The 25612-nt window shown below is 45.0% G+C and overlaps 1 protein-coding gene across 1 annotated transcript; it reads left to right on the top strand.

Annotated features, from left to right (window-relative positions):
• Nucleotides 1–2925: 2925 nt before the first annotated feature.
• On the top strand, nt 2926–24426 carry kmt2bb (lysine (K)-specific methyltransferase 2Bb; the record flags this gene model as incomplete). The annotated part of the gene is made up of 33 exons (XM_084442035.1): nt 2926–4579; nt 5054–5241; nt 5445–5564; nt 5744–5903; nt 6118–6349; nt 6468–6532; nt 6621–6878; nt 6973–7079; nt 7649–7759; nt 8682–8795; nt 8934–9080; nt 9248–9340; nt 9444–9561; nt 9674–9787; nt 10182–10366; nt 10887–10988; nt 11255–11365; nt 12421–12497; nt 13410–13731; nt 13981–14118; nt 14237–14395; nt 14496–14613; nt 14721–14799; nt 14909–15069; nt 15208–15378; nt 15538–18697; nt 20431–20543; nt 20679–20816; nt 21140–21392; nt 21853–21960; nt 22732–22815; nt 22974–23103; nt 24075–24426. The coding sequence occupies 33 exons, from the start codon at nt 2926–2928 to the stop codon at nt 24348–24350; spliced, it is 9366 nt and encodes a 3121-aa protein (XP_084298161.1). The 3' UTR covers nt 24351–24426.
• Nucleotides 24427–25612: the final 1186 nt, after the last annotated feature.

The following is a 25612-nucleotide window of genomic DNA, read 5'->3' on the forward strand; positions in this document are numbered from 1 at the left end:
AGGAATTTGTTTAGGTCGATGGTGCATACACTGATGAGACAACATTAGACAGGATGCAGGACAGGATGGTGCAGAGATAGGCCAGTGCAAATACAGAATATACAATATACACAGAATGGAGTGTGGTGAGAGTATACAGTGCATGTGCAGAGTGTATTCTATGTGCAATGTTTTATATATACAATGTGTGTGCCATTGTGTATATATAAAACATCACACATACATTAGACTATTATGTTTGGTATTGCCTTTGAGCAACTTTCTTCTCAGACTGAACTGACTGATTAATTATTACACCCTGCATTTTGTAGTCTTCCTATTTTAGTTTTCCATAATCTCTAGACAAATGACCAGGCAGATCCACGGTTTCCAATGTGCAATAGTATACGTGTTAGAGTTCTTAATCCAATAAATGTAACCTTTGCAAAATTCAAACTATAGGCACAATTTTCCATTAGTTGACAATCTGTGTTGCCTGAACTCATAACCTGTTTTTGTCTTTCAGGGGGAGGATTTCAAAGGATTTGATTCTTTGGAAATGGGCTACACGGGCCCTCTACGGTCAAGACACAAAAGTAAGTTTTGATCTGCGTCACATATTCCTTTCATGTGACACTCCCTCATGTAATTGCTTTATTACATTTTAATCAGTAGTAAAAGTTGGTCAATGAGCTATGTGCATTATTAATATATTTAATGTGCTACCTTACTCTATGTGCATTATTAATATATTTAATGTGCTACCTTACTCTCATTTAGAGTTGCAACATTCCGGGAATATTCGCAAACTTTCCATGGAAATTTATGGGAATTAATGGGAATAAACGGAAAACAGAATTTATTATGATTAATTCCCATAAATGTCCAGTTTATTCCTGTTAATTTCCATACACTCCTGTTGGAAAATCAAGGAAGTTTGTGAATATTCCCAGAATTGTGCAACCCTACTCACAATTTCAATTTATCAGTGCATGTGTGCTATTATTATATATATATATTTTTTATTGTACTATTATATTTCCCTTCATAGGTGATCCTGTTATTGCAAAATCAAAACAATCTCGGGAGAAGCGACCTCTTGCACCTCCCTCAGAGGAGAAAGGTGATACAGGTCCAGAACAAGATGTAAAATCTTCCCTGGAGACCAACAACCCACTATCTCCTCTTGATGCAGAACCCGCCAAGGATGGCAGGAAGGATTCAAATGCAACCAAGGTGAAACGTTCTACAAAAAATGGGGCATCCTCAACGACTCCAAGGATTACTATTAAGTTGGTGGCCAAAAAGACAGTGAAAAAAGAAAAGGTTGCAAAACTGAAAATCAAGGGATTCCAATTTCAGTCAAAAGAGAAGGATGTCCAAGGATGCCAGAAATCTACTGCCAATGTCAAATTAAAGACAGAAATGCAAGCTGATGATGGACAACATCTGAATGGCACTGAAGATGAAGGAGGGGGAGCCACACCAGCAAGGAGACGTGGGAGATCTGCGTCCAAGATGGCAGAACCCAGTGTTCAAAATACAGCCAAAGTTGAGGTCATTGACCAAAAAACAGAGGGTAGAAAATCAGCACGCAGAAATGACATTGCACTGGAAAGTGGAAATTCAGAGCCAAAAACAAGTGTAAAGAAATCCAAGCAGAAAGAAAGTATCCCAGAAGGAAGCACTGAAGTCAACAAACTGGTGATAAGACGGAGAAAAAGGACTACTAATCCACTCTTGGAAACAGATGGAGACCCTGCAACAGAACCCAATAAACAGAGTAGTAACAAAGTAAGTCTAGCGGAGTCATTGCTTGAGGTTTCAAGAATACAGGAGGCCAAACCAACACCCATAAAGGAAAAATGCAAACAAGGCAAGAGGGTGCATGAAGATCTGAATGTGACAGAGGTTAAGCCAGATGTTGAATCCAATGTTGTCCTGCCTTTTAAAAATGATCAAGACATGAGAATCCCAGGTTTGAAACTGACACGAGTCGCAAACCCGAAATTGAATGATTCTCTGTCTGCGAAAAAGCGCTCCTCTCGGAAGAAACGGAGCAAGTTTGTGTGGACGCTTACTTTAGTGAAGGGAAAAAGCACTAAAGTGCAGGAATCTGGAAATACTGTAAAAGTAACAGAGGGCCAGGGGAACACCTCTGAAGTGGTGAAAGCCCCTCTATCTGACCCCAGTGTCATTAAGTGCCCAGAGGACAAGGAAAAGAAAGAAGCCACTAAAAATGCTACCCCTGGAAAGATAGACCACACACATAGTGATGCAAAGTCTTCCAAAAACAAGAATGAGGACAAATTTTCACTTGAGGACAAGTCTTCTCTTCAGGTGGAGGTGGAACAAATATCTCAATCACATCCACAGGAGGCTACGCAAACAGATTCTGGTGATGTCATCACTAAGGTTGTGCCACCACTTCAGATTAAAAAGGTCTCTTCACCTGGTAAACATAAAAGCTCAAAGCCATCATTCTTGATTCAGAAAGCTAGTCCTGTGCCCGATGAGAAAGAAGAAATCACAAAAGAATTAAGTCAAATTCTTGGGGAGAAATTGACCTCTCTGGACACACAAGCCATCATGGCAAGCTCCAAAGCAAGGAGGACAAAATCAAACCTTGCCACACCACGAAAGAAGCGCGGAAGTCATAAACCATGGACTCATAAACGAAAGATGAAATCTAGTCCAAATTCTGAAAATCCTTCACAGATTCCTGTTGAAGATTCCTCACAGGTGGCTACTGAAGATCAGGTGGCTACTGATGATTCCTCACAAGTGGCTACTGAAGATCAGGTGGCTACTGACGATTCTTCACAAGTGGCTCCTGAAGATCATTCACTGGTGGCTACTGACGATTCTTCACAACAGTCTCCTGAAGATCTTTCACAGATGCCTGCTGAAGATCTTTCACAGATGCCTGCTGAAGATCTTTCACAGATGCCACCTGAAGATCATTCACAGGTGCCTGCTGAAGATCTTTCACAGGTGCCTGCTGAAGATCATTCACAGGTGCCTGCTGAAGATCCTTCAAAAGTGCTTGCCCATGAAGCAGAATGGCCGAAACAAGAGGTTTCCCCATTGCCTGTGGCCTCCAAACCTAGAAGGAGACGAACTAGCCTTTCAGTGAGAAAGAAATCAGTTCAAAGGAGAAAGGCGTCAGTTTTACCTGAACCCACTGAAACACCTAACACTGAGTCTGCACCATCTGGACCATTGACCTCCGCTGACAGTCAACCAGTGGTTAAAGTTGAATCTGACACCCAGCAAAGAGAGATTGGACATGTGTTGGAGCACCCTGTAAGTGAACAGACAATAACACATCTTCCCAGAAGACCAATCAAACACGGCAAAAAGAGGCGGAAAAGCTTAATTGGACAAAGGCAACCACAGAGGCAGAGACCAAAGGAAAGAAAGAGTGATCAGGCCCATTTGCCAATTGAGGTTTCTGAGAGTGTTGAAGAAATTCATGATGTCCCCACTCCAGTTACTGTTTCCACACCTGCTCCTAACTCAAAACTGATTGGCATTCTTAAAACAAAGTATAAAAGGAAGCAAGTTTCCTCGTCAAGCCTTCAATTCATTGGGTCCAAAAGGCTGAGGCAGAGGGCAAGTAAAGCCATAGCTAAACCAGTAGAAATGGAGCTTGCCCATCACGTTTTGAAGGAGGAAGCAGAAGACACTGCAATTGATGAACAACAGCCTGATGTCCTTGATGCCCACCCTGGGAAATCGAAGTTCCTTAAAAACATTAAACACTTCATCATGCCTGTTGTCAGTGCCCGGTCCTCACGGGTGATCAAGACTCCACAGAGGTTTATGGATGATGCTGGCATGTCTGTATTGCCTCGACGAAACTCTCCTAAGAAAGGTCACCCATTTGGCTTGCACCCACGGCCAGGAAGAAGACGAGATGATGCCACAGGGAACGAGCTAACTCCCGATCTTCCCGTTGACGAAGAAGACTTCCTGACTGAGGCCCAGTTAGATCTTGATTTGTTTTCAACACAGGAACTTGAGGAAACCACTGAAGTGTCTGACAGCTTAGAAAAGCAATCTGGAAAGAGAAAGTCACTTTTGCGGAATCCCAGTTTCAAGTGGCATGTGCCAGGAGAGTCTGGTGAAGAGGTATATACACTGGACAAAACTCTAGAGAATGAGTATGAAAATATACTGTTATCCAAAGAATTCCAAGTAGCCTCTGACCCAGCAACTGATCGCCAGAGTGGTCAGAAAAAGAAACGTCCCTATAAATTCAATAAGGAAACGACTCACCTCAAGATTTACAAGAAACTGAAAAAGTTACACCCAGGGCTTCCCAGAGGGAGAAGAAAGAAAGTTGATGGTGTCTGCAATACCTTTGAATCTTCTGTTGATATAGCTGAAGGTCTGGATGATGAAGTTAAAAGCATTAGTCTTAGGCAACGGAACACAAACACAGAGAAGGGCAAATCCAAGCTCAAGATGGAGGACCTTGATTCCCCTGGAGTTGTGCGAAAATTGTCTGTATGCGTCAGAACATTAAATTCAAAGTTCTTAACATTTCAATATGGAGAACAGGAGGACTTGACGAGGGATGAAAAGATAAAAACAGGTAAGCAAAGTGTATTCATTAGTACCATCAGTGATAAAGTCAATATTCACTGTACACTCAGTGGCCACTTTATTAGGTACACCTATCTAGTACTGGGTAGGACCCCCGTTTGCCTCCAGAACAGCTTCAAGCTTCAACGCGTTGTGTTCAGACATCTGCATACCACTGTTCAATCATTTATGGTCTTTCTGTTAGTTTGAACAAGTCTGGTCATTCTCCTCTGATCTCTCTCAATAATAAGGTGTTTTCGCCCACAGAACAGCCTGGATGTTTTTTTTACTCTTGTCCATTCTAATGTTTGGTTGAACAACAATTAAATCTTCACCATGTCTACATGCTTTATATATTGAATTGTATGCACATGATTGGCTGTTTGTGGAGCAGGCTATTGGCTTTAAGGGGTACCTAATAAAGTGGCAAGTTAATGTATGTTTCCTACGTCCTGAGCTGACATTTCTGTCTTTCACTTCTCAGAAGCTGAGATGCTGGAGTCGGAGCAGGAACTCTGCAGGACTGCTGAGAGTGACCTTGTGTCTGAAGATAAAGGAGCCTCAGAGAGAGTACGCCTCACACGTGCCAATAAGAGAATGTTCAATCTCCTCAAGAAAGCGAAATGTCAACTTATCAAGATCGACCAGCAGAAACAACGCAAATCGTCTAGGGTAATGTCAAGCTAAATTACATTACTATGTAGGAAAACAATTACGTAATGAAATCACAAATCAAAACATGGCCATGCATTTTTTTCTTGGTTTATATATTAAGACTAGCATCTGGTGTTTTTACCAACATAAAGGCTTACACATGTCTGCAGAAGAGGAGTTATGTTTCAACCTGTTAACATCCTGTCCTGTGTTTCCCATAGCTATTACCAGGTCCTGCTGGCACTGGGTCCAGAGATCCGACAGTAAAGAGACACAGGAGGAAACAGAAAGAAGAGCTTGAGCTTGCAGGCCCAGACAAGAACGACCCACCCCATGGACAGGTAGAGGAACATAAACTCTCTCATCTGCATCTTTCTGCTTCAGTGTCTCAATGGTGGACCTCTCATTCTGTCTCTGCAGCATTTCATGTTTGATTGTTCACCTACTCTGGTCATCGATGTCTGTTTGTTGTGTGTTTTTCAATGTGTTACAGCAGCAGCATGTCTCCCCTCTCTGTCAGGAGTTCCGCAGAGCGGGAGGGCCACGTATAAAGCATGTGTGCCGTGCGGCAGCGGTGGTGCTAGGGCAACCTCGGGCTGTAGTGCCTGATGACATTCCTAGACTCAGTGCGCTACCACTGCATGAGAGAACTGGAATATCACCCTCTCCAGCAGCTCAAGGTAGAACTAAAGAAAGCTGATTATCACATCCAAATACTCTGTCAATTGCATAAACAAAATGGCTTGCCAAGATTCAATGTTAACAATTTATTTAATTCAATGTTAGACAACGATGCCAAGAAAATATTTTTTCTGTATCCGTGTATAATTTTTTTTATAACCTGTTGTGATTGATGTGTGAGTAACCTCTGTACTGCCTTCGTTGTCATTAAAGGAGTCGGGTCACCATCTGGGCGAGACAGCCCTGTACTGTCAGAACAAAGGGTCACCAAGGTCAGAAAGACTCCTGGTTTTGCCAAACGGAAGGGCCTTGGACCATTTGGGTATCGCTCTCGGAGGTGTGGTGTGTGCAAAGGCTGTAACCATGAGGATGACTGTGGCAGGTGCATGAACTGCCTCGACAAACCCAAGTTTGGTGGTCCCAATACCAAACGGCAGTGTTGTGTGTAAGTTTACTCCTTGATTGTCTTGTCCAGTTTCAAAAATAGAAATAATTTTACACATAGACCACAGACAGAATAATATAGGCTGGTGTTTAAGGAAATTCTTATTCTCTTGCCCAAGCATGAAACGATGCGATCAAATTGAGGAGAGGAAAGCACGCCGTCTGAGTGGAAAGTTGGTCAAAGGTAGAACATTATCATTAACTGTATATCTTCTCCATCAGCATAATCACGTGAACAACCAATTAACAACTGCACCTCTCTTGCCCCCCAGGTTCCTCCAAGCGCAGGCGGTTGGCCGCCATCGGGGCTCAGTCCAGCAACGAGGAGGGGGACGGAATGGAAGGGTCCCTGTCTGGTCTCCTTGGCGACAGCCAGAGCGCATCTCTGAGGAAGCAGCCAAAGCGCTGTGTGAAGCCGCGCTCATACTTCGACCTGCTGGATTATGACTCAGACTTGGAAGTCAAAGCTGTGTGTAACTCCACCTCCCCTGGCAGGAGGAGGGGTGGCCTCGGCCCACGATTCAGTCAAGGTAAAGGGAAGAGCTGATGCACAGTCAGAAACCTGGCTAAAATAGAGGGGGAAAAAATTGACAATTTTTTCCCCTGATTTCTTTCCCACTTAAGACTTTGTCTCTCTGGATGGATTCTTGGGCGACATTTCGGACGAGGGCGTGAGACATCGAAGGTCTGGGTCACATCGTGTCGCACCAGGGCGGCGTAAGACTGAGAAGGTGAGTATTCACATTGAGCTGCTGATCTGACGACTCCCTCTCTTCCTCTCCCACATCTGTCCTCCTCTTTCCTCTCTCTGTTGAGATATGGAATCAAGCACATCTGGCTGCAGATGTTTTGAGTGAGGTGAATGATTCTGTAAACTGTCCTCTCTTGTTTATTTGTTTTAAATTGTTCTAGTCTTATTTTACGTTTATATCCTGTAACTGCTGCTGCCTGTCTTGGCCAGGACCCTCTTGTAAAAGAGATTTTAAATCTCAATCAGACCCCCCCCACACTTTTTTTTTCCTGGTTAAATAAAAAGGAAACAAAAGCGATTCCCTGTACCCTCTTCACATTTCCTGCCATTTTAACAGGATTAAAGGTACATGTGTTTTTTAGCTGATATGACCGTTTTTTAAATGTGTTTTTTACATGGTTTATTCAATGGACAAAATAGTATGAAAAGTTAACAGATTGTGAGCTGCACCCCTGGCCTGTCGTTGTGGCACCCAGTTTGGGAACCACTGTCCCAGAGAATGGTGTGTATGCCAGATTCTGTAATGATGCCATCATGTGTATTGTTCAGAATCCTTTGGAGCAGACTCCACCCAGTGTCCTGGCTGCCCTCGCCAATGGGTTTGACCAGAGGGAAAGAGAGCCTTCTGAACCCTCGCACAAGATCCGAGTAGATTTCAAGGTAAGGCTACCACTCTTTCGATGGCTTGTCACATTTTGTATAGGTTCATTGAAACACAATTCTATGTTGTTACACTTAGGGCTCTAATTTAGTCAGGACAAATCACGGGTGCTATCATCAAAGGCTAAGTCAATAGGCATTTTGGAATTTTTGTGCCACCCGCACAAAGTTTGCCTCAAAGTAGTTGGAGCTGTTCATGGAAGTGTCGGGAGGCCAAGGCTCCTCCATTCTTGTCATCACGGAGGAGCATGGAGGGGGTGTGGGAAAATGAATGAATAGCCTACATTTATTAAATAAAACATTCCTGGGAATGAGAGATGTCAAACATAACTCATTTGTAAAAAATGTTACTTAATGTGGTGTTGAAACAACTGAATATCAAATCTTAAAATATAAGAGGGCGATTTATGCTGTTTCGGGAAAGAGGGGGCAATGTATGGTGTAATAAGCCATGTATTTAATGGTAACTATTATATAGTATATAATTGTATAGCCCACAGATTGACATCATTTTGTATTAGCCTACAGCAACATCTTTTGATTTCCTCAGCTGAGATATTTTTCTAAAAGAGTTCTGTTTATCAGCATTTGTCCACCGGAGGTCAGCGTTTGATTGCAGATTTCCTCACATGGTTGTCCTGAACGCCTTATCTACAGTATCTCAGTATCTGACATTGCTGCCAGATGTCACCAGTGCAACTCTGTATTTGTCATTAGTGTCAGATAGGATGAGTTTAGTTTGGTGTGTAGTGGTGACTGAAGAACTGTGTATACTATATAGCAAATATTGTGAAATTGTTCAGTTTTTACATCAGTGGTGGATAAGAAGTGTGTGTACTGATTGTTTGTGGATAAAGATGTGTGCATAGCCCATATACCTCCCTATATCCTCCACTACTCTACTGGTGGTTTCTCCCTGCAGGAGGACTGCACCCCGGAGAATGTGTGGATGATGGGAGGCCTGACTATCCTGACCTCTGTGCCCCTCATGCCCCCCTGTGTCTGCCTGCTGTGCGCCAGCAAAGGGCAGCATGAGGTAATTGCTCGCCTTGTGTGTTCATGTTCATGTTGATAACCATAATTAGCTGGAGATGTTTTTGTTGTTGTTGTGGTCACACTGTCAATGTGTTTTAAGTGTATTGGATCCAGTGAAATTCCACTCATATCCTTGCAGATGCTGTATTGTCAAGTGTGCTGTGAGCCCTTCCACCGGTTTTGCCTTGAGCCAGCAGAGCGCCCCTCCGAGGAGAACAAGGAGAACTGGTGCTGTCGCCGCTGCAAGTTCTGCCATGTTTGTGGCAGGAAAAACAAGCTTTCAAAGGTATGAGACTCATGTTCTGGACACCCATATTGTCAACATTTTGTCTGTCAGGTCTGTCTCACAGAGGACTTGTATTCATGATAGTAGCCAGGGAAACTAGTTTAGATTTCAACTCTTCTGTAAAAAGCAGCGATGCCAGAATGATAAATGTCTCCGCTCCCCCTCAGCCTCTGTTGGAGTGTGAAAGGTGTCATAACTGTTATCACCCTGCGTGTCTGGGACCCAACTACCCCAAACCCAACAAGAGGAGGAAGGCCTGGGTATGTCTAACCAGCAAGCACAGTCCACTGATGGCTCTATAGCATAGCAACCATTTGTTTTTCTCTTTGATTGCTAATACTTCTCTGCCTGTGTTTGTTCAAGGTGTGTATGACATGCATCAGGTGCAAAAGCTGTGGGGTGACACCAGGGAAGAGTTGGGACACTGAGTGGAACCACGATAAAGGACTCTGTCCAGACTGCACGAGGCTCCATGACCAGGGTGAGTGGCCCCTCCATGATATCCTTGGTTTTATCTGCTGGTTCCGATGATATACTGGTGAACATCATTAGGCCCATTCTGAACTCTTGTTCTCTCCATTTTCTCTCTCAAGGAAACTACTGTCCAATCTGCTTTAAGTGCTATGAGGACAATGACTATGACAGTCAGATGATGCAGTGTGGCTCTTGTAACCACTGGGTTCATGCGAAGTGTGAGGACCTCACAGGTAAGAAGTTTGGTTGGGAATCTCCCATCACCATGCACAGTGGTTTTTCTCCTGACTTTCTTTTGGCTACAATGAAGATGCAATGATCAAACATGATGAAAGTGCCTTATAAAGTCGACGTCGGATTTATTCGTCACATACATATCATACAGGTATAATGTGCAGTGAAAGGTTATTGTTAGCTATACTTTGGCTATACTGTAGCCAAAGTATAACTTGTCATCGCTGTCTTCAGTAATTGGAGATTGGAGAATTGGATTTGACGATGTACAAATTTTGTAATAATCTTGGTTTAACAGAGTACAATATGTTTTAGCTGGAGAACAATGCCAATGTAATTCTACACTGTTCTTCTGACATTTATGTCCCATCTTCTCTCCTCTCTGCCTTCCAGATGACCTGTATGAGATCCTGTCCAGCCTTCCTGAGAGTGTGGTGTACTCATGCCGGCCGTGTAGCCTGTCCCAGCCCAGCGCCTGGAGAGAGCTTCTCTATATAGAGCTCAGGGCGGGGGTGGAGAAGGTGCTCGCTTGCCTGCTCTCCTCCACCCTCACACAGCACCTGGTCACCTGCTCACAGGTAGGAGCACACTGCAAGAGGTTCATCTTCTACAGGAAGCTACTGTCATGTACATGTAGTTGCAGTTGAATTTCACTATGCGCGGGGAGAGGGAGGTAGCCTGGCAATGCCTTCCTGATCACGTGAGATCACATTCTGTTTCACTCCACAGATCATTCTGGTAATGCACTTGTTCAAACTGATTTCCACACAACCAGATATTGGTCAGGCCAATCACAACCGTTTATCTAACATGGGGTGGCATTCATTGAGAGCTGTGCTTGTAAATCGACTTTGCTTTTGGCATCAGGTTGAATGTGGCTTGAAAGCTGGGATGTTACATAAAAACTCTAGGCACTAAACTCAACCCTGGCTATATGGGAGAATGAACTGCTTGCAAGCAGAATCAACAAAACATGAAACGAAAACCCGCCGTTCGACTGAAATCTGTCTGTCACCTGGATGCTTTTACTATTGATCTGATTAGTCAAAGCTGTGTTGTACATAAAACCATGTCATGTCCCTCTCCTGTACTCTGTAGTGTGAGACTCTGGTAGATCCTGAGAGCGGAGCTGAAGGCCAGCCAGCCTGTGATCTCCGAGCCGTGGGCAAGAAGTTTGACAGAGGCCTCTACACCACCCTGGTCAGTGCCCACACAACGTCTCACCCAATGGCAGGACTGTCTCCAACACCTCTCATCCCATATTCATTATTGATATGAAGGCGACTTGATATATATCGGGGTTGCCCATCATCCATATCACATTCCGTGAATGTGTAACAAAGAATGGAGGAACATATTAATAAAAGCTTTAATATAAACAATGAATAACAGTTTGTGTTGAAGTTGCTCTTTATCTTTTGTACTCTACCATAAGAAAGTCAAGTTCTTCTTGTTTGTCCTTGTAGAAATCCTTCCATGAGGATGTGGTCCAGGTGGTGCAAAGGAGGCTGGAACAAGAGGCTGGGCTCCCAGAGCAGGAAAGGCCTACTGCTCTGGCCCGCTCCTACTACTTAAAGGTAACACAGCAGCGTAGTGATGAGAAGTCATAGTAGCCTACATTTGGTATGATAGTACCTTCCCCAAGTCTACATAATTCATTACTACATTTTATGTTCTTGAACATTTTATGTACGTGCACATTGTCCTGTCCAAATAAACTTTTGAATGAATGAATGAATATGAGAGGGTTAAGGGCTATGCCACGATTTTGAATATTGAAGTACAGATGAGCCAATGATGAGGCAGCATGATGCAGTGCCATGCAATATATTATATTAGAAGACGAGGTTGCAAATACTATTTGAAGTAATTTCAATTAGTATTCTGCACTTGACTGCTTTTGTCTGGCAAATTAAATCAATGGATTGATTAAAAAAAAAACAAAAAAAAAACATTTGTGTTCACTAATTGAGTAGCTGTTGTTTCCAGGTACAGTGTTTCCCCTACCTGGGCAAATAGTGGACTTTTAGATTGTTAACATTTTTAGCATACATCAATAGAGCTTAACATGGCATAAATGAGCATTGCAGCTAACTGACATTTTCTGTTTGGGAGTGATGATGAAATGAAAATATTTTCTGTTGTAGCTAGCTACATAAGTAATGGCACCACAGTTTAGTGTATGTCTTCAGATGTTAGTAACTATGTAGGCTTACATTAACTAGGCTATGTGTTGTGGACTAAATGGAATTGCATTCAAGTGAGTTCACATTTTTCTCATTTAGGCTATGCATTTTCAGCAATGCTTTTGTGATTTCTCCGTTCAGCATTCACATGCATTTTCTGCAGGAAACTTTTTTTTAAAGTAGGCCAATGTTTTTATGTGTTGTAAATAAATATTGTTAAGCACTTGTTTAATTTCAGCTCAGTGTAGAGAAATGCACCGATACAAACAAACATGGATATCTATGCTAATAAACGCTTTACTGCGCACATCTATGACGACACTGTCGACACCATATATCTGACATGCCCTACCTGCGACAACACTAGTAGTTTTGGGAGGCCTACATTTTTGAATTTTTAGTTAATGACTAATCAATCATATCACCACTCTGATCTCTCCCTGCAGCTTCTGGAGGAGGTGTTTAACTGGTTCAACAGCCAGGATCCTAAGGTGTGGGACCCTCGCACCAAAGACCTGCCCATGTAAGTAACCACCTCTTTACAAGGGCACAATATAGTCAAATTCAACCCAGGTCTGTCAGCATGGGCTTGTGTAAAGCTTGTGAGAGGTCTGGGTTTCACAAATTATTTCATGATTTGTATTTTGAAACCCACCAGCTTTTGGTATTGGCCTATATGTTTTTTTTGTTCAGTTTTTCACTGCATTCATGTGGTGCTGCATCACACAGCAAAATCATTGCAGAAAAAACAAAAAAACTAAATATGACCACACACTCAGTTGTGTTTGTGCATTGGCTTTTTGTCTGTACATAAAGCATCTGTCCAGGTACTGGACTGTTCTTGGGGGCATTTGTTTCTTGGCCGTGCATGAGGAATACCCAGTGTACCATCAGTGCATGACAGATATATTCAAGGCTAAAAAAAAATATTATGAGTCAAGCAGCATGCCACCTTCAGACCAACTAGGACAGATATTTAATTGATTTGATTGGTATTAATTATCCTTTTTTTTGTATGATTAGATCTCAACAGTGAGGAATCCTCTCTTTCAAATTTATCGTAATGACTGGTGCCTCCTGACCAATTAATAGCCTTAGTTATATATTCAAAATCATCCCACTGCTATCATGATTATTGCTCATCTCAATGGTAATTAACACATCCTCTCATACAGCTGATGGTTCTGACCTCACAATTTGATTGGTTAAGACCTGTTGTATGTGCAAGATATACAACGTGTAACGCCTCTTTACAGTTCTATTTGAATTGGTACTGTCCACATGATGGCTAAATAGATGGGTACTTAAAGACAATATTTTCAATGTTTAGCTTGCTCTTGCAATTTGTATGTTTGTGCCAAGAGTTTTATTTCACTTCTTCATTCTCTTTTCTTCAACACTCCATCTCTCTCTACCTCTAATTTTCCCTTCCCAGTGGGATGCTCCCCCAAGCAGTTGAGCCCCCCACCAAAGAGCATGTCTACGCTAGATGTTGTGAGAGGGAGAAGCTTAATTCCAGGGCTGCCTTAGGGACCCTGCAGGGGGACAACATACACCCCTTGGAGGTGAAGCAAGAAGCCACCCCTCTGACCAGTGACCCAGCCAGCAGGAGCCAATACATGACCAGCAAGGCCTTCAGGCTCAAATTCAAAGGGAAAAGGGGCCGGCTATCCAAGGCTGACCTTGACACTGGTTGGTCCAAGGACGATGAGAGACAGTGCTCCTTGTGCCAAAAGTATGGAGATGCCAAACCCAATGTAAGTTGTAGGAATAATATTGATGCACTATAAATGGCGCTCAATTATGAAAGGTCACTTGCGGAAAGTTTCTCACAATTTTTTATTCTGCAAATTAATCATTTGTTGAGACTGAGCCTTCACAAAATCTCATTACGCCCAATCCTCCTCAATACATATTCAGTTTTAAGGCTGTTCATTCAAAAACTGTGAACCTAGCATGTGACCTAGTAGACTTGTCTGATGTCGTCTCCTATCTCTGTTCCTCAGGAGGCTGGCAGGTTGCTGTACCTAGGTCAGAATGAGTGGGCCCACGTCAACTGCTCCATGTGGTCAGCTGAGGTGTATGAGGAGGACAACGGTTCTCTGCTGCATGTGCACAGTGCTGTCGCTAGGGGACGCTTCATGGTCAGTAGCTATTCCATGGCTACTTTTTCTATTGTTGCTGGTCAACCATGCAATCTGGCTGTTGATTGAATCTCTTCTCTCTGCCCTTGACTAACGGCCTGTTTTGTGTCACCCCCAGCGATGTGAGCGCTGTAACCAGACAGGTGCAACCGTGGGGTGCTGTCTCACCTCCTGTCAGAGCAACTACCACTTCATGTGTGCCCGCTCCCGCCACTGTGTGTTCCAGGCTGACAAGAAGGTCTATTGCAACAAACACAGAAACCTCATCAGTGGCAAGGTACACCCCATTGAACTGTATGGAGAACATTGTTGGGCTCTCATTTAAATTTTTCCTCATGTGTGCTCATGGATGTCTGCGTTGTTGTGTGCCCCTCTAGATGATCACTGGTCAGGGCTTTGAGGTCAACCGCAGGATGTATGTGGACTTTGAGGGGATCAGTCTTCGCAGGAAGTTCTTGACTGGACTTGAGCCAGATGCCATTAACTTAATGATCGGTTGGTGTCTTACCTTGTTAGTCTTGAGTAGCTAACTTAATTCCTCGGTACAGCTTACGCATAAATTGTCATTGCTTTTCCCCTAAATCCTCTGTTTCTGTTTCCAGGTTCTCTACAGATTGAAAAGCTAGGTTTACTTACAGAGCTGTCTGCTGGCCAAGGAAAACTGTTCCCTGTGGGTTATCAGTAAGTATCATACATAGCACCCAAAATTACATGGCAGCTATATGCCATCTCAAGTAGTGGAAAGTTTTCTGTGTACTTGTTTTACATCTCCTGCTCCCACTCTCCAAAGGTGTTCACGTTGGTATTGGAGCACAGTTAACCCACAGCGGCGCTGCAAATACACATGCACGGTCAGGGAGGTCCGACCGCCGGTCCCTGAGAAACCTGTGGAAGAGATGCCTGATCAGGGAGATAATCACACCTTTGCCCACAGCCCTTGTTCCCAGTCCGGTGAGTGTTCTGGTGTAATGCTACATCAGCTTTTCCCTGCTACTAACATTTTGCGATACCGTCATGACCACTGGGATTTCATATCAGGGTATTTGATGTTTGTTGTGTCTTTGAGACTGAGAAATGTCTGTTCCTCAGAATCTGAAGCCCAAGAAGTTGACCCGGCCCAATCTCATCTCCCACTCGAGGCAACAACCAGTAACTCAGCCCCCCTCTCCAAAAACGACCAGGGGGCAAGGCCAAAGATCCCCAGCTATCCACAGACCAGGAGGCCAGCTGGAGGAATGTTCCGGCCTTTACCCTCTCCAGGTAACTGTCCCAAGTCCAACCAGACGGCTTTGTTTGTAATCTAGATAATAATTTAGATTAACAATACTCCTTAGTTACCTGATTATGTCTGTCAATTAAAATCTCATTCCGTCTTGGGACCGTTCAGTTGTCTCATTTTGTTTTTTGCATCCCCCTCAGCTGCCAAGTCCAAACCCCATCACATCCTGACCATAAGTGACTTGGAGGAAACTCGCAGACCCCGTCGCCACAGCCCCCACTCCCAGACCGCAGGCCCCCGCAGCCATGTTTCCACCCCTCCTCTGGGCCCAACCACAGGACCAATCACCCTCCGCGCTGGGAAGTCCCTGTCCACCACACCGCTATTCCCTCTTGGTGCTACTGACACCCTGCTCCCCCCTCCATCAGCCCGCCCTGTCGGAGGTCGTGGTGCTTCCTCTGTACGATGCCCTGGGAATATGATGAGCCACTCTACCTCAGGACTGTTTCACCAGAGCCCGTGGCAAGATGGTGTGGGCAACTTCCCTTCCTCCAGCTTGTCCCTTTCCCCAACCCTCCAGCACTCCCCACGACCTCGACTGGCCTTTGACCTGAGCCAAACAGACTCAGTGGAGGTACCTCACAACTTCCTGGCTTCTCCAGAACCTGAGGATGCTTCTGCAGCAAATGGTACCTCTCCTCTCAGAGACCCTGTGGGCCAGCATAAAGGAGACTTTCCCTACCCTGCTTTCCACGAAGACTCCAATACAGCCATGGGCTCTGAGCTGAAGACAGAGCTGGAGATAGAGGAGACACTCCTTAATGAAGGAGTGGCCATGAACTGTGGAGGTCAGATAGTGGTGGAGGGCGATGGGAGCCAGGAGGAGTTCTGGGGCAGGGCACCAGAGGTACGCAAGAGGAAGACGCACGTGGCGTCCATGCCTCGGTCTGCTTCCTCAGCCAGGGAAGACTGGGGCAGCAGTTCTTCGGATGAGGACATGGAGCACTATTTTGACTTCTCCCGTACTGTGGTTTCTCGTCCCGCCCCCAGGGACAAAGCCCAGGCTTCTTCCTCCCCATCCTCCAGGCCCATCACCCAGTTGGATGGTGTAGATGATGGGACAGAGAGTGATGCCAGCATGACCACCACTGACGGGACGAAGAGACTGAAGAGTGGTAGTCAAGCTCAGAACATAGCCCAGATGATAGATGTGCAGCCTGGATTAGAAACAACAAGCAATGGGCTGAGTGCAAACTCTAAGAGTCCCGTCTCTGATGCTTCATCCCTGGACAAGCTGTCAGAGTCTTCAGGTGGAGCTGCGGCTTCCTTCTCCACACATCCACAAGCCACTGATGCCACCCAACCAGATGGGTCTGACATGAGCTCAGTTTCCCTACAGCTGTACAATCCCACAACTCCACTAGAACCACAGAAGTCTGCCCCCCCTGTAGAAACACAGATGTGCCCACTGGAGCCAGTTCTTGCGGTGCCCCTTCAGGGAGCTCTGACTGACTTTGACAGCACCAAGTTGCCTGTAGCCACCTACCCAGAGGATTTATTCCAGGCTGCCAGTTTAGACTTTGCCTCCGGGGCACCTCTCGTCCTTGAAAGGTGTGATCCTCCCTCCCCCAGTGCGTGTTTTACTGAGTTAGTCCCTGTCCAGGAGGACACTCCCATGGACACCCAGCAGCCTCAAGTTCCCGAAGATCCCTTCTTAGAATCAGAGAGCAGCCATTTCGTATCGCCCACTGATGGATCTGCTATCTTTATGAACCACCTAACAGACCCCTCATTGACAGACCCAGGGAACAGTAGTCAGGGAACACTATTAGATCTCCTTCAGCCCTCGTCTCTTATTTCCACGGACTTCCCTAACCCTAGTCAAGCGCCTGCTGATCCTTTGCAGATGAGTCCCTCTGTGCAGTCCTCCTTGTCTGGCTTCAACCAGGCACCTCTCACTAGCCTCTCCCTACAGCCGCTAATACCCGCCCAAGGCTCCATGGTCTTGCCGCCCATGGAGGCTTTTTGTACCACACTATCAGATATCACTCAACCCATTCCAGTAGGAGGCATGGCGCAAATGCCCTTAAATGCCCCTCAATCTGATCCAATGTTGTCTGCAACATCTAGCACTAGTCTCCCTGTGGGATCTTATGGACCTGTTTCAGTGCCCATGTTCTCCACTCAATTACAGCCCACCGGCTCAACTGGGATCACCATTGTAACCTCCTCTCCCTCCATATCCTCCCTCTCTGATGGCTTGTCCACCTTGTGTCAGCCCATGCTCTCTTCACTCCAGCCCACATCGGCCCCTGTCATGATCAATGGCTACAGCTCAGCATCTTTACAGAAGGAAGCCTCTACAGGACACACCATATCCATCAACTTCTCTACCCCCAGGCCGGCTTTAGAGCCTCAACAGCCCATGGTCCCACAGGCTCTCCCTGGCCATGCTATCCTGACAGTGAAGGAAGTAGGGGGTCCCAATGTGGACCCTACACCACATGTTTTGCTGGTGAACCGCCTTGGTCAGATCTTTGTGAAGAACCCAGAGAGCAACACTTTCCAACTGCCCACTCCCAGCTCTCCGTCCTACAACTGTGTCACACAGATAGCTAGCCTCCTCCAGAGCAATGCCCTGTCAGCCACACTGGCAGCAGCTGGTAACATGACCACCCCAGCTCCAGGGGCAGCCATGCCCACCAATGTCCCTAGCCTGGTAACCCCTGTAGTTCAGAATCCAGCCACCATCACTCACCTGCTCACCCACAACAGCAATGGGGCTGGTTTACCAACCAAGGTCAAGAAACCAAGGAAAAGCGCAAAAGCATCCGCAGATGGTTCTGTACCTGGTGGGAAGAAACCTAGGAAGAAGAAGGAACAGTCCACTTCCAAGAAATCCAAGTCTGCCAAGGCCACAGAGCTGTCATCTGTTCGGGCTGTGGATCCTCCCATGACCCCAGTTGAAAGTGCCCAAGCAATCATCAACCAAGCAATGGCCAGCAACTACACACCCAAGCGCAGTGGACCTCGAATACTGAGCCTTTCCTCACTGGTCCTTCCCCCAGGTCTTCTCATTGAATCTGAGCTCCCAACCTCGCCACCGTCTTCAACACCCCGCCCTCGCAGCCATGTACGCATGAAAAGGGTGTCTTCACTCTCAGATCGGATCGCCACAAAGAAGTCAAAGACTGACTTCATAGAGCCAGAGCCCCCTAGTGTACAGGATGAGCCTCAAAATGCCAGCTTTGCTGTGTCCAGTAGAGCTGGGGGGGTTCGCATCAAAGCCCCAACGGTAAAAGGAGTGTTGGACCTGGATAAGTTGAAGGAGGAGTACCTCAGCGACTGTGAGAGCTCAAGGTGAGCTATTCAAATGGAACATGACTTGGTTCCAGTTGAGTCAATTACTGTTTGCTAATACTTGAGGTACACTTGATTGATCTTATCCCGTAAAATGTCCCATGTGTGCCAAGTGTGAGCCAAATCACATGCCCCTCGGTTGCATGCACCTCATCTACTTACAAGTAGGCCACTTTCAAGTAATAGATGTGGGCCCGTATTCATAAAACATTATATCTTACTACTAAGAGTACCTCTTAAAACCTATTCACAAAGCTGCTGAAACCAACACTTTCTAAGGAATTGGGAGAACTCTTAAGCTAAGAGAAAGGGCGGGGTTGACCTCGTTGATATAGATGATGTCATAGAATAGAATACAAAGTTAATTTGTCTAACAAGTACGGGTACAGGTACATTGTAATTATTTTAATCGATTGTCCTTACAGTATCTAATCAGTACTAATCAGTTCCTCATTCCAATCCTAGGTACTCAGCTAGACATTGAAAGGTTCCCAGACTGGCAATGTCCTCTATCTGTATCATTCTCATCTACTTATCCCATCCGATCATGGATGACTATGTCTGTGTCCATGATGTAGGCAGTGCTAGAGTGTTGTCAGGTGTTGGTTAAAGTGTACAATAGTGCAGAGTCCGTTGTCTATTGTATAGACAAGGTGCAAGGTTTTCAAAGTGTCAAATGATCAGATGTTGGTCCGGGGTGGGGCTAACTGTCCAGGTAGAGGGCTGGTGGGGGTGCTGAGCAGTCGTGGGTGTACAGTGAGTACAGCCTGGGGCTTAGGCAGCAGCCGTGGGCCACCCGTGCTGATGTTCAGTGTGGATGAGGTGTTGCTGCCTATCCTCTCCACCTGTGGTCTGTCTGTGAGGAAGTCCAGGTTCCAGTTGCATAAGGAGCTGCTCAGACCTACACCTCTCAGGTTCGGGACCAGGTTGATTGGGCGTACGGTGTTGAAGGCAGAACTGTAGTCAATGAATAGCATCCTGACAGGTGTTTTTCTTGTCCAGGTGCTCCAGTGCGAAGTGTAGGGCCAGTGCAATGGCATCATGTAATTTAGTGTTGACACGATTATGAAGCAGATTGCAGGCACCAGCCATGTTTGGAATGTTTGTAATTTGGTCCTCTTGACTACCCCTAACTTTTCACAGACTTGGGAGCTGGGTGTAGTCCTAAAACACTTAGTGAAATACTTGGACAAAAATGTAGGAGTCCTAAAATTAGACCCGTTTCCTAAATCAGCAAGTTAGGAGCTATACTTTTAGCCTTAAGCTGTTTTGTGAATACAGGCCCTGATCACTAGTAGATGACAGACCTCAGCACTAGAAATCAGGCTGTGGTTTTCAGTTTTTTTGTATAAATTTTCCTTCCCAACCACTGTAAATGTCATTTGTTGTTATAATTAGTGTCCCTAGTACAGTATGTCACTCAATTCCTGTAAAGGCCCTCATCACATTGATTCTGTTAAGATAACACGGCACCGGTCAGGTTATTTTTAATGAACACATCTATGCTAGTCTCAAAAATTAAGTTCTTGTTTTTTTACTTTTACTTTTTTTTTTTTTTTTTTTTTTTACACGGCTCACCAGTCTGGAAAATGCTAATCACACGTATCTTGGAGATGTAGCCCACCTCTATATTTGGTCCTAATGTCATAACTACTATCCAAACTATCCAATATATGATGAAGAAGTACACAGCCTTTGTCCAGTCTTAGTTATTGTTGCTGTCTTTCTCACAGGCCTGTGCCCTGGGACCGTTTCTCCATATCTCGAGGTGGGGTTGACCCAAGTAAACCCCAGACCTGGGACACAGTGGGTCGGAACGCCCTGACTGACTGGAGCAAATACTCAGGTATTTGTAATGGAATATTACATCCTCGTTATGCAACGATGGTTCTATGAAGATATTTTAAACTTTTGTGATAGCAGAATCTTCCTCTTGGGGGTGTTAAAATATGGCATACCCATTGTCTGTTCTTCCTGTAAGGTGCTGTTTCGTGCTCAGATGAGGAGCTGCCGCCTTCAGACGAGGAGGAGGAGTGCCCCCCGAGCCCGGACCAGCCCCACCTGCGTTTCCAGATCACCAGTGATGATGGTTTCAGTGTGGAAGCAGACAGCATAGAGGGTGAGGGTCTTCAGGGGATGCAGTTTTTTTTTATTTAATTATTATTTTACCAGGTTAGCCCCATTGAGATCAATGGTCTCTTTTACAAGGGAGACCTGGTCAAAATAGTACAAAAAAAAATAAACAGGGGAACATAAAATAAATGCATGTAAAGTGTCAGAATGTACAATGAATTAGTTACTTACTCCTCTTCACCCCTTATGGGACATACAGTAAGGCGTCAATGAGCTCTCTCCATTGCATTCAGTCCTGGGCAGCATGTTGCGCCTCTCCCCATGATCTCCCCTAATTTTCTGGATATCCCCCCTCTCCGCTCCTCACAGTGGCCTGGAGGGCAGTGATAGATGGAGTGCAGGAGGCGAGAGCGATAGCCAAACTCAGACAGCTGTCCTTCTCTGGAATGACGGGGGCTCGTATGCTGGGCCTCGTCCACGATGCCGTGGTCTTCCTGGTGGAGCAGCTCCAGGGGGCCCAGCGATGCCAGCGCCACACCTTCCGCTTCCACAAGCAGATCACCCAGGAAGAGGACTTGCCCGTCAACCCCAGTGGTTGTGCCCGCTCCGAGCTCTACCTCAGGTCAGTTGGACCATGTCCTCATGGAATGGAGAGCTGCAGGGGAGGGGCCTGTCTAGGAATGGTCAAGAAGACATATTGATTTAAGCACTAACACGCGAATATCGGAACGGCTCGAGTGCCGAAGCAAGCACAGCTGTTCCGATATTCATGATATTGCACAGCTTCGAGTGTATTATTGCTTTTGTACAAGAGGTTATATCATCCGGAAAGATTCCTATTTCCTAATTTCCTCTCAATGTCACCTGAGAAACTTCTCCAATGTATTTTGCAAAGTAGGAAAAGGAAATGCAGAAAGAAAGACTTTTCAGGCGTAATGTTTTCCATCTGTGGGAGGTTTCGACCACAGTGGAAGTCACCACCACCACCTCCCGCACATGTCTGCTTTCAGACGTCTGATATCTGGGTGTTTTTTTTTTTGCACTGTAAATAACCATTTGTCATATCCTGTTTCTCTTAACAGAAAGTCCACCTTTGACATGTTCAACTTCCTGGCCTCTCAGCACAGACAGCTGCCTGACATCGGGCCCTACGATGAGGAGGAGGATGAGGTTCCCCTCAAGTCCACCAGGTCTGACCACTACTTTGTTGTACTAGAACCCTGTGAGAAAGGAAACAGTTCTGCACTTGCAGCATATGTTACCCCTCATTTACTGCATTGTATTGGTATTTTAACAGTAATTAACAATGAACACACAATCACAGTGGCTTATTATTAAATGAGCATAAAATAGGGGTGGGATGATAAATTCCACATAAATTCTGATACAATACAAACTTCATTTTTGATTCATCCATAGTTTGAAAGATTTTAAGCTTTCCACAAATGTAAACTACATTGTGCAAGTCAACTGTCTGATGCCCTTGACTTGTGCCAAGTGGGGGTGCGCTGTCAATAATATGGTGGAATGCCGGTGTGTACAACTGCGGAAATAAGAGATCACTTTTTTTTCTCAGATTACCTTGCTAATGGAATTAATGAAAACTCCTTTAGTGCCTAAAATGTAATGTACCAAGTTATTGTGCTAACTGGCAGTAATGACTGCTAGTTAGCCGGCAGGCTTGGCAGCATACACAGGAACTGAGAGGTAGCCTCTCACAGCCTTTGTAAACTCTATTGTATTATGATATTTGATCACATTTGTTCATACTGTTTGTTACGCAAGTAAACGGGCAACAAATGTGCTGGTAAACACATCTGCACGTACTGTACTGTAGGCAGAAGAGTAAGGAGTCACATGTTTAATCTATGTGAACATGTACTTTATCTGTGCCTCTGCTTTTTGTAAATCTTATTATCTGGATGTTGCTTGGCTAAGAGATCCTGTGCTCTGTCCTGTAGGCGTGCCACCAGCCTGGAACTGCCCATGGCCATGCGCTTCAGACATCTGGAGAGGACATCTAAGGAGGCTGTGGGCGTGTACAGGTCAGAACAAAACTAGAGACACATCACAGTACCGACAGATGTAACGTTTGTTATATGACTGGTTCATAGTTTGGTGATGACATGCAGAATTGGTCATAGCACTTTTGGGAATATATTTGGTCATGCGACTTGGTCATTACAAAAACTCTCTGCTGCAGGTCTGCTATTCATGGACGAGGTCTGTTCTGCAAGAGGAATATTGATGCAGGGGAGATGATCATCGAGTACGCCGGCAACGTCATTCGCTCAGTGCTCACAGACAAGCGGGAGAAGTACTACGACAGCAAGGTGAAATTTTACAGTGGAACCGGAGAACTCTTTCATTGCACATTAGAGTTCCCTAGCAATACCCAATCTTTTCCCAATTCTTTGCACCTAACTCAACAAGACTAGGACAAAACCTAGTATATGGCTGGAATGTGTATGAGTGTGTGAAATTGTTACAGGGTCAGTGGTAGTGTCTATACCCCGTGAGCATTTTTCCATTGAAAAGAGAGTTTATCATCAACGTTAAAAAGACATGCAAAACTGGTTCAAAAGTGCTAATTGAAATATCGGCTATTTGAAGCCGTTGATTTAACATTCACAATTAGACCAGATCTCACCGAGACCGGTCAAAAAATATGCGAGGTGGGATTCAAACTTACGTTGTACTTTAACATGGCAAGAATAGGTATTGAGACTTATAAAGACTAAGACTTGGAGCACAATCACAAGAAATCAACGTTCCAAATATAGCTGCAAGCAGCGATATGGGGGCCAAGCATCAAGCGCGACAAGTCCATCAAAGGCAACAAGTGAAATGCCATAGCCACATTTGAATCCAACGGTACCGTAGTTAAGAAAATCGGGCATAAGGTTGAACATAAATGCAATTCCAGCTTTGACATGTTGGTGGCGCTGGAGTGTTCGAGGTTTCAACATGGACTTGGTGACGGGGGTCATGGGCCTGTCCCCTTTGAGTGTGCCAAATATGGTTTTGATATTGATGTCAAAATATTGGTGAGATACGACATTTCATATGGCATGTGACAATTTGGAGGCTTCACCGGCGATTTCGATTGGCTGTAATGAGCAAACACATCTGAAAATCAAAAATCCCTTTAAGACCTTTGTAGACATTGGTCTCGACATTGTGCCTACCGAGTTTCGGGAAGTTTGGTGAAAATTCCTAGGAGGAGATACAAGTATTTTTCACAAAATTCAAAATGTCCAAAAACCTAACTAATATTTGCCTTGTTCCTCTTCTACCTGCGCAGGGTATCGGCTGCTACATGTTCCGCATAGATGACTTTGACGTGGTGGACGCCACTATGCATGGAAACGCGGCCCGGTTCATCAACCACTCGTGTGAGCCCAACTGCTACTCGCGCGTCATCAACGTGGAGGGCCAGAAGCACATTGTCATCTTCGCCTTGAGGAAGATCTACCGTGGAGAGGAACTCACCTACGACTACAAGTTCCCCATCGAGGATGCAAGAAGCAAGCTCAACTGTAACTGTGGGATGCGGAGATGCCGACGCTTCCTCAACTAGGGAAGGGAGGAGGAGAGAGCACAGAGAACAGGGGGACTGGTTTCTGGTGGAGCCTTAAATTAAGGTTTTGCTGGATTGGGAGTTAAGAGGATGGCCTTGGGATGGGGGAGTGTGGGGGGGGGGTTAATGTAGGCTGAGCCACTATAAGATGAGAGGAGAAATTGGGAAAGCTGAGGAGGACATGCAGACCGATCCGATGGACTGTTGACTGTTAACGGGTCCTGCTTGCCTGAAGTGTGTGGCATTTCAGGAGAACAGGATACTCAAGTTTGTGGTTATACTGATTTCGATAAATGCCACCAACAAATTTCCTGACACGTCAAAGAACCGTCAAAGAACACAGATCTGGCATGTTCTTTCTGGTCTGTGTTCTCCACCATAATCATGTTGGCTCCATCCTCCTTAGTGGTGTAGTCAGTCCCTCAGCCATATCTCAATCTTCATTTGATCCTTTCATTATTTATTTGTAATAATACTTCACATTGTAGATATTTGCTTTCAGTAGATCTTTTTGTTTATTGTCAATAATCGGTCAACCATGGTGCTAAGACATGAAGCGGGTTGAGTCTCAGGCTCTGAAGTTGAACTGGGCCTGTGAATCAGAAATCATGTTTTTGCAACTGCCATCTTTCCCTCGCGCTGACAGGGAAAGATATCCCCATTATGTTCAAGTTAACGGTTAGAACAGATAACAGTTGGTGTCATATTTAAAGACAAATCATGTCTTTAAACATTCTTCTTCATTGTACAGTTAATGTAGCACACACTACCCAAGCCAAGAGTGAAGAAAGTACTATCATGGCAAATGCTGATTACCTTTTGCAATAATATTAAGGCTTTGCTGCGTCACAGTTGCACATTTTTAGTGAACTAACAAAATCCAAAATCAAATCTGCATTTTCTCAAATGCCCCCTGCAGTACAAGTCACACAGGGAAGAGCACTGTTAAAGCATCGCCACTGAGAGTATGTGCTTTCAACTCCATAGACTACAGTAGCCTACAGGTTGGACTGGCCGCTACCTAGTGCACTGGAGACCTAAAGTATACAGTTGGGCCAGTACTGTATGTTGCTCAGTAGAATGACAGTCGGCCATGAGAAAGATATACAATCTACACAGTCACACTGTTGTACACATATACTGTATGACAACAAGAGATTGCTTGAGCTCTAGAATAGTTGTATTTATTTGTGTTTCTGCTCCGAGTTTAGACTGGTGAAACTAGAGTTGTTTGTGCTTTGTATAATAATGGTGGCAGTCCT

Source organism: Borostomias antarcticus (genome assembly GCF_949987555.1).
Source record: "Borostomias antarcticus genome assembly, chromosome: 8".
Taxonomy (NCBI): domain Eukaryota; kingdom Metazoa; phylum Chordata; class Actinopteri; order Stomiiformes; family Stomiidae; genus Borostomias; species Borostomias antarcticus.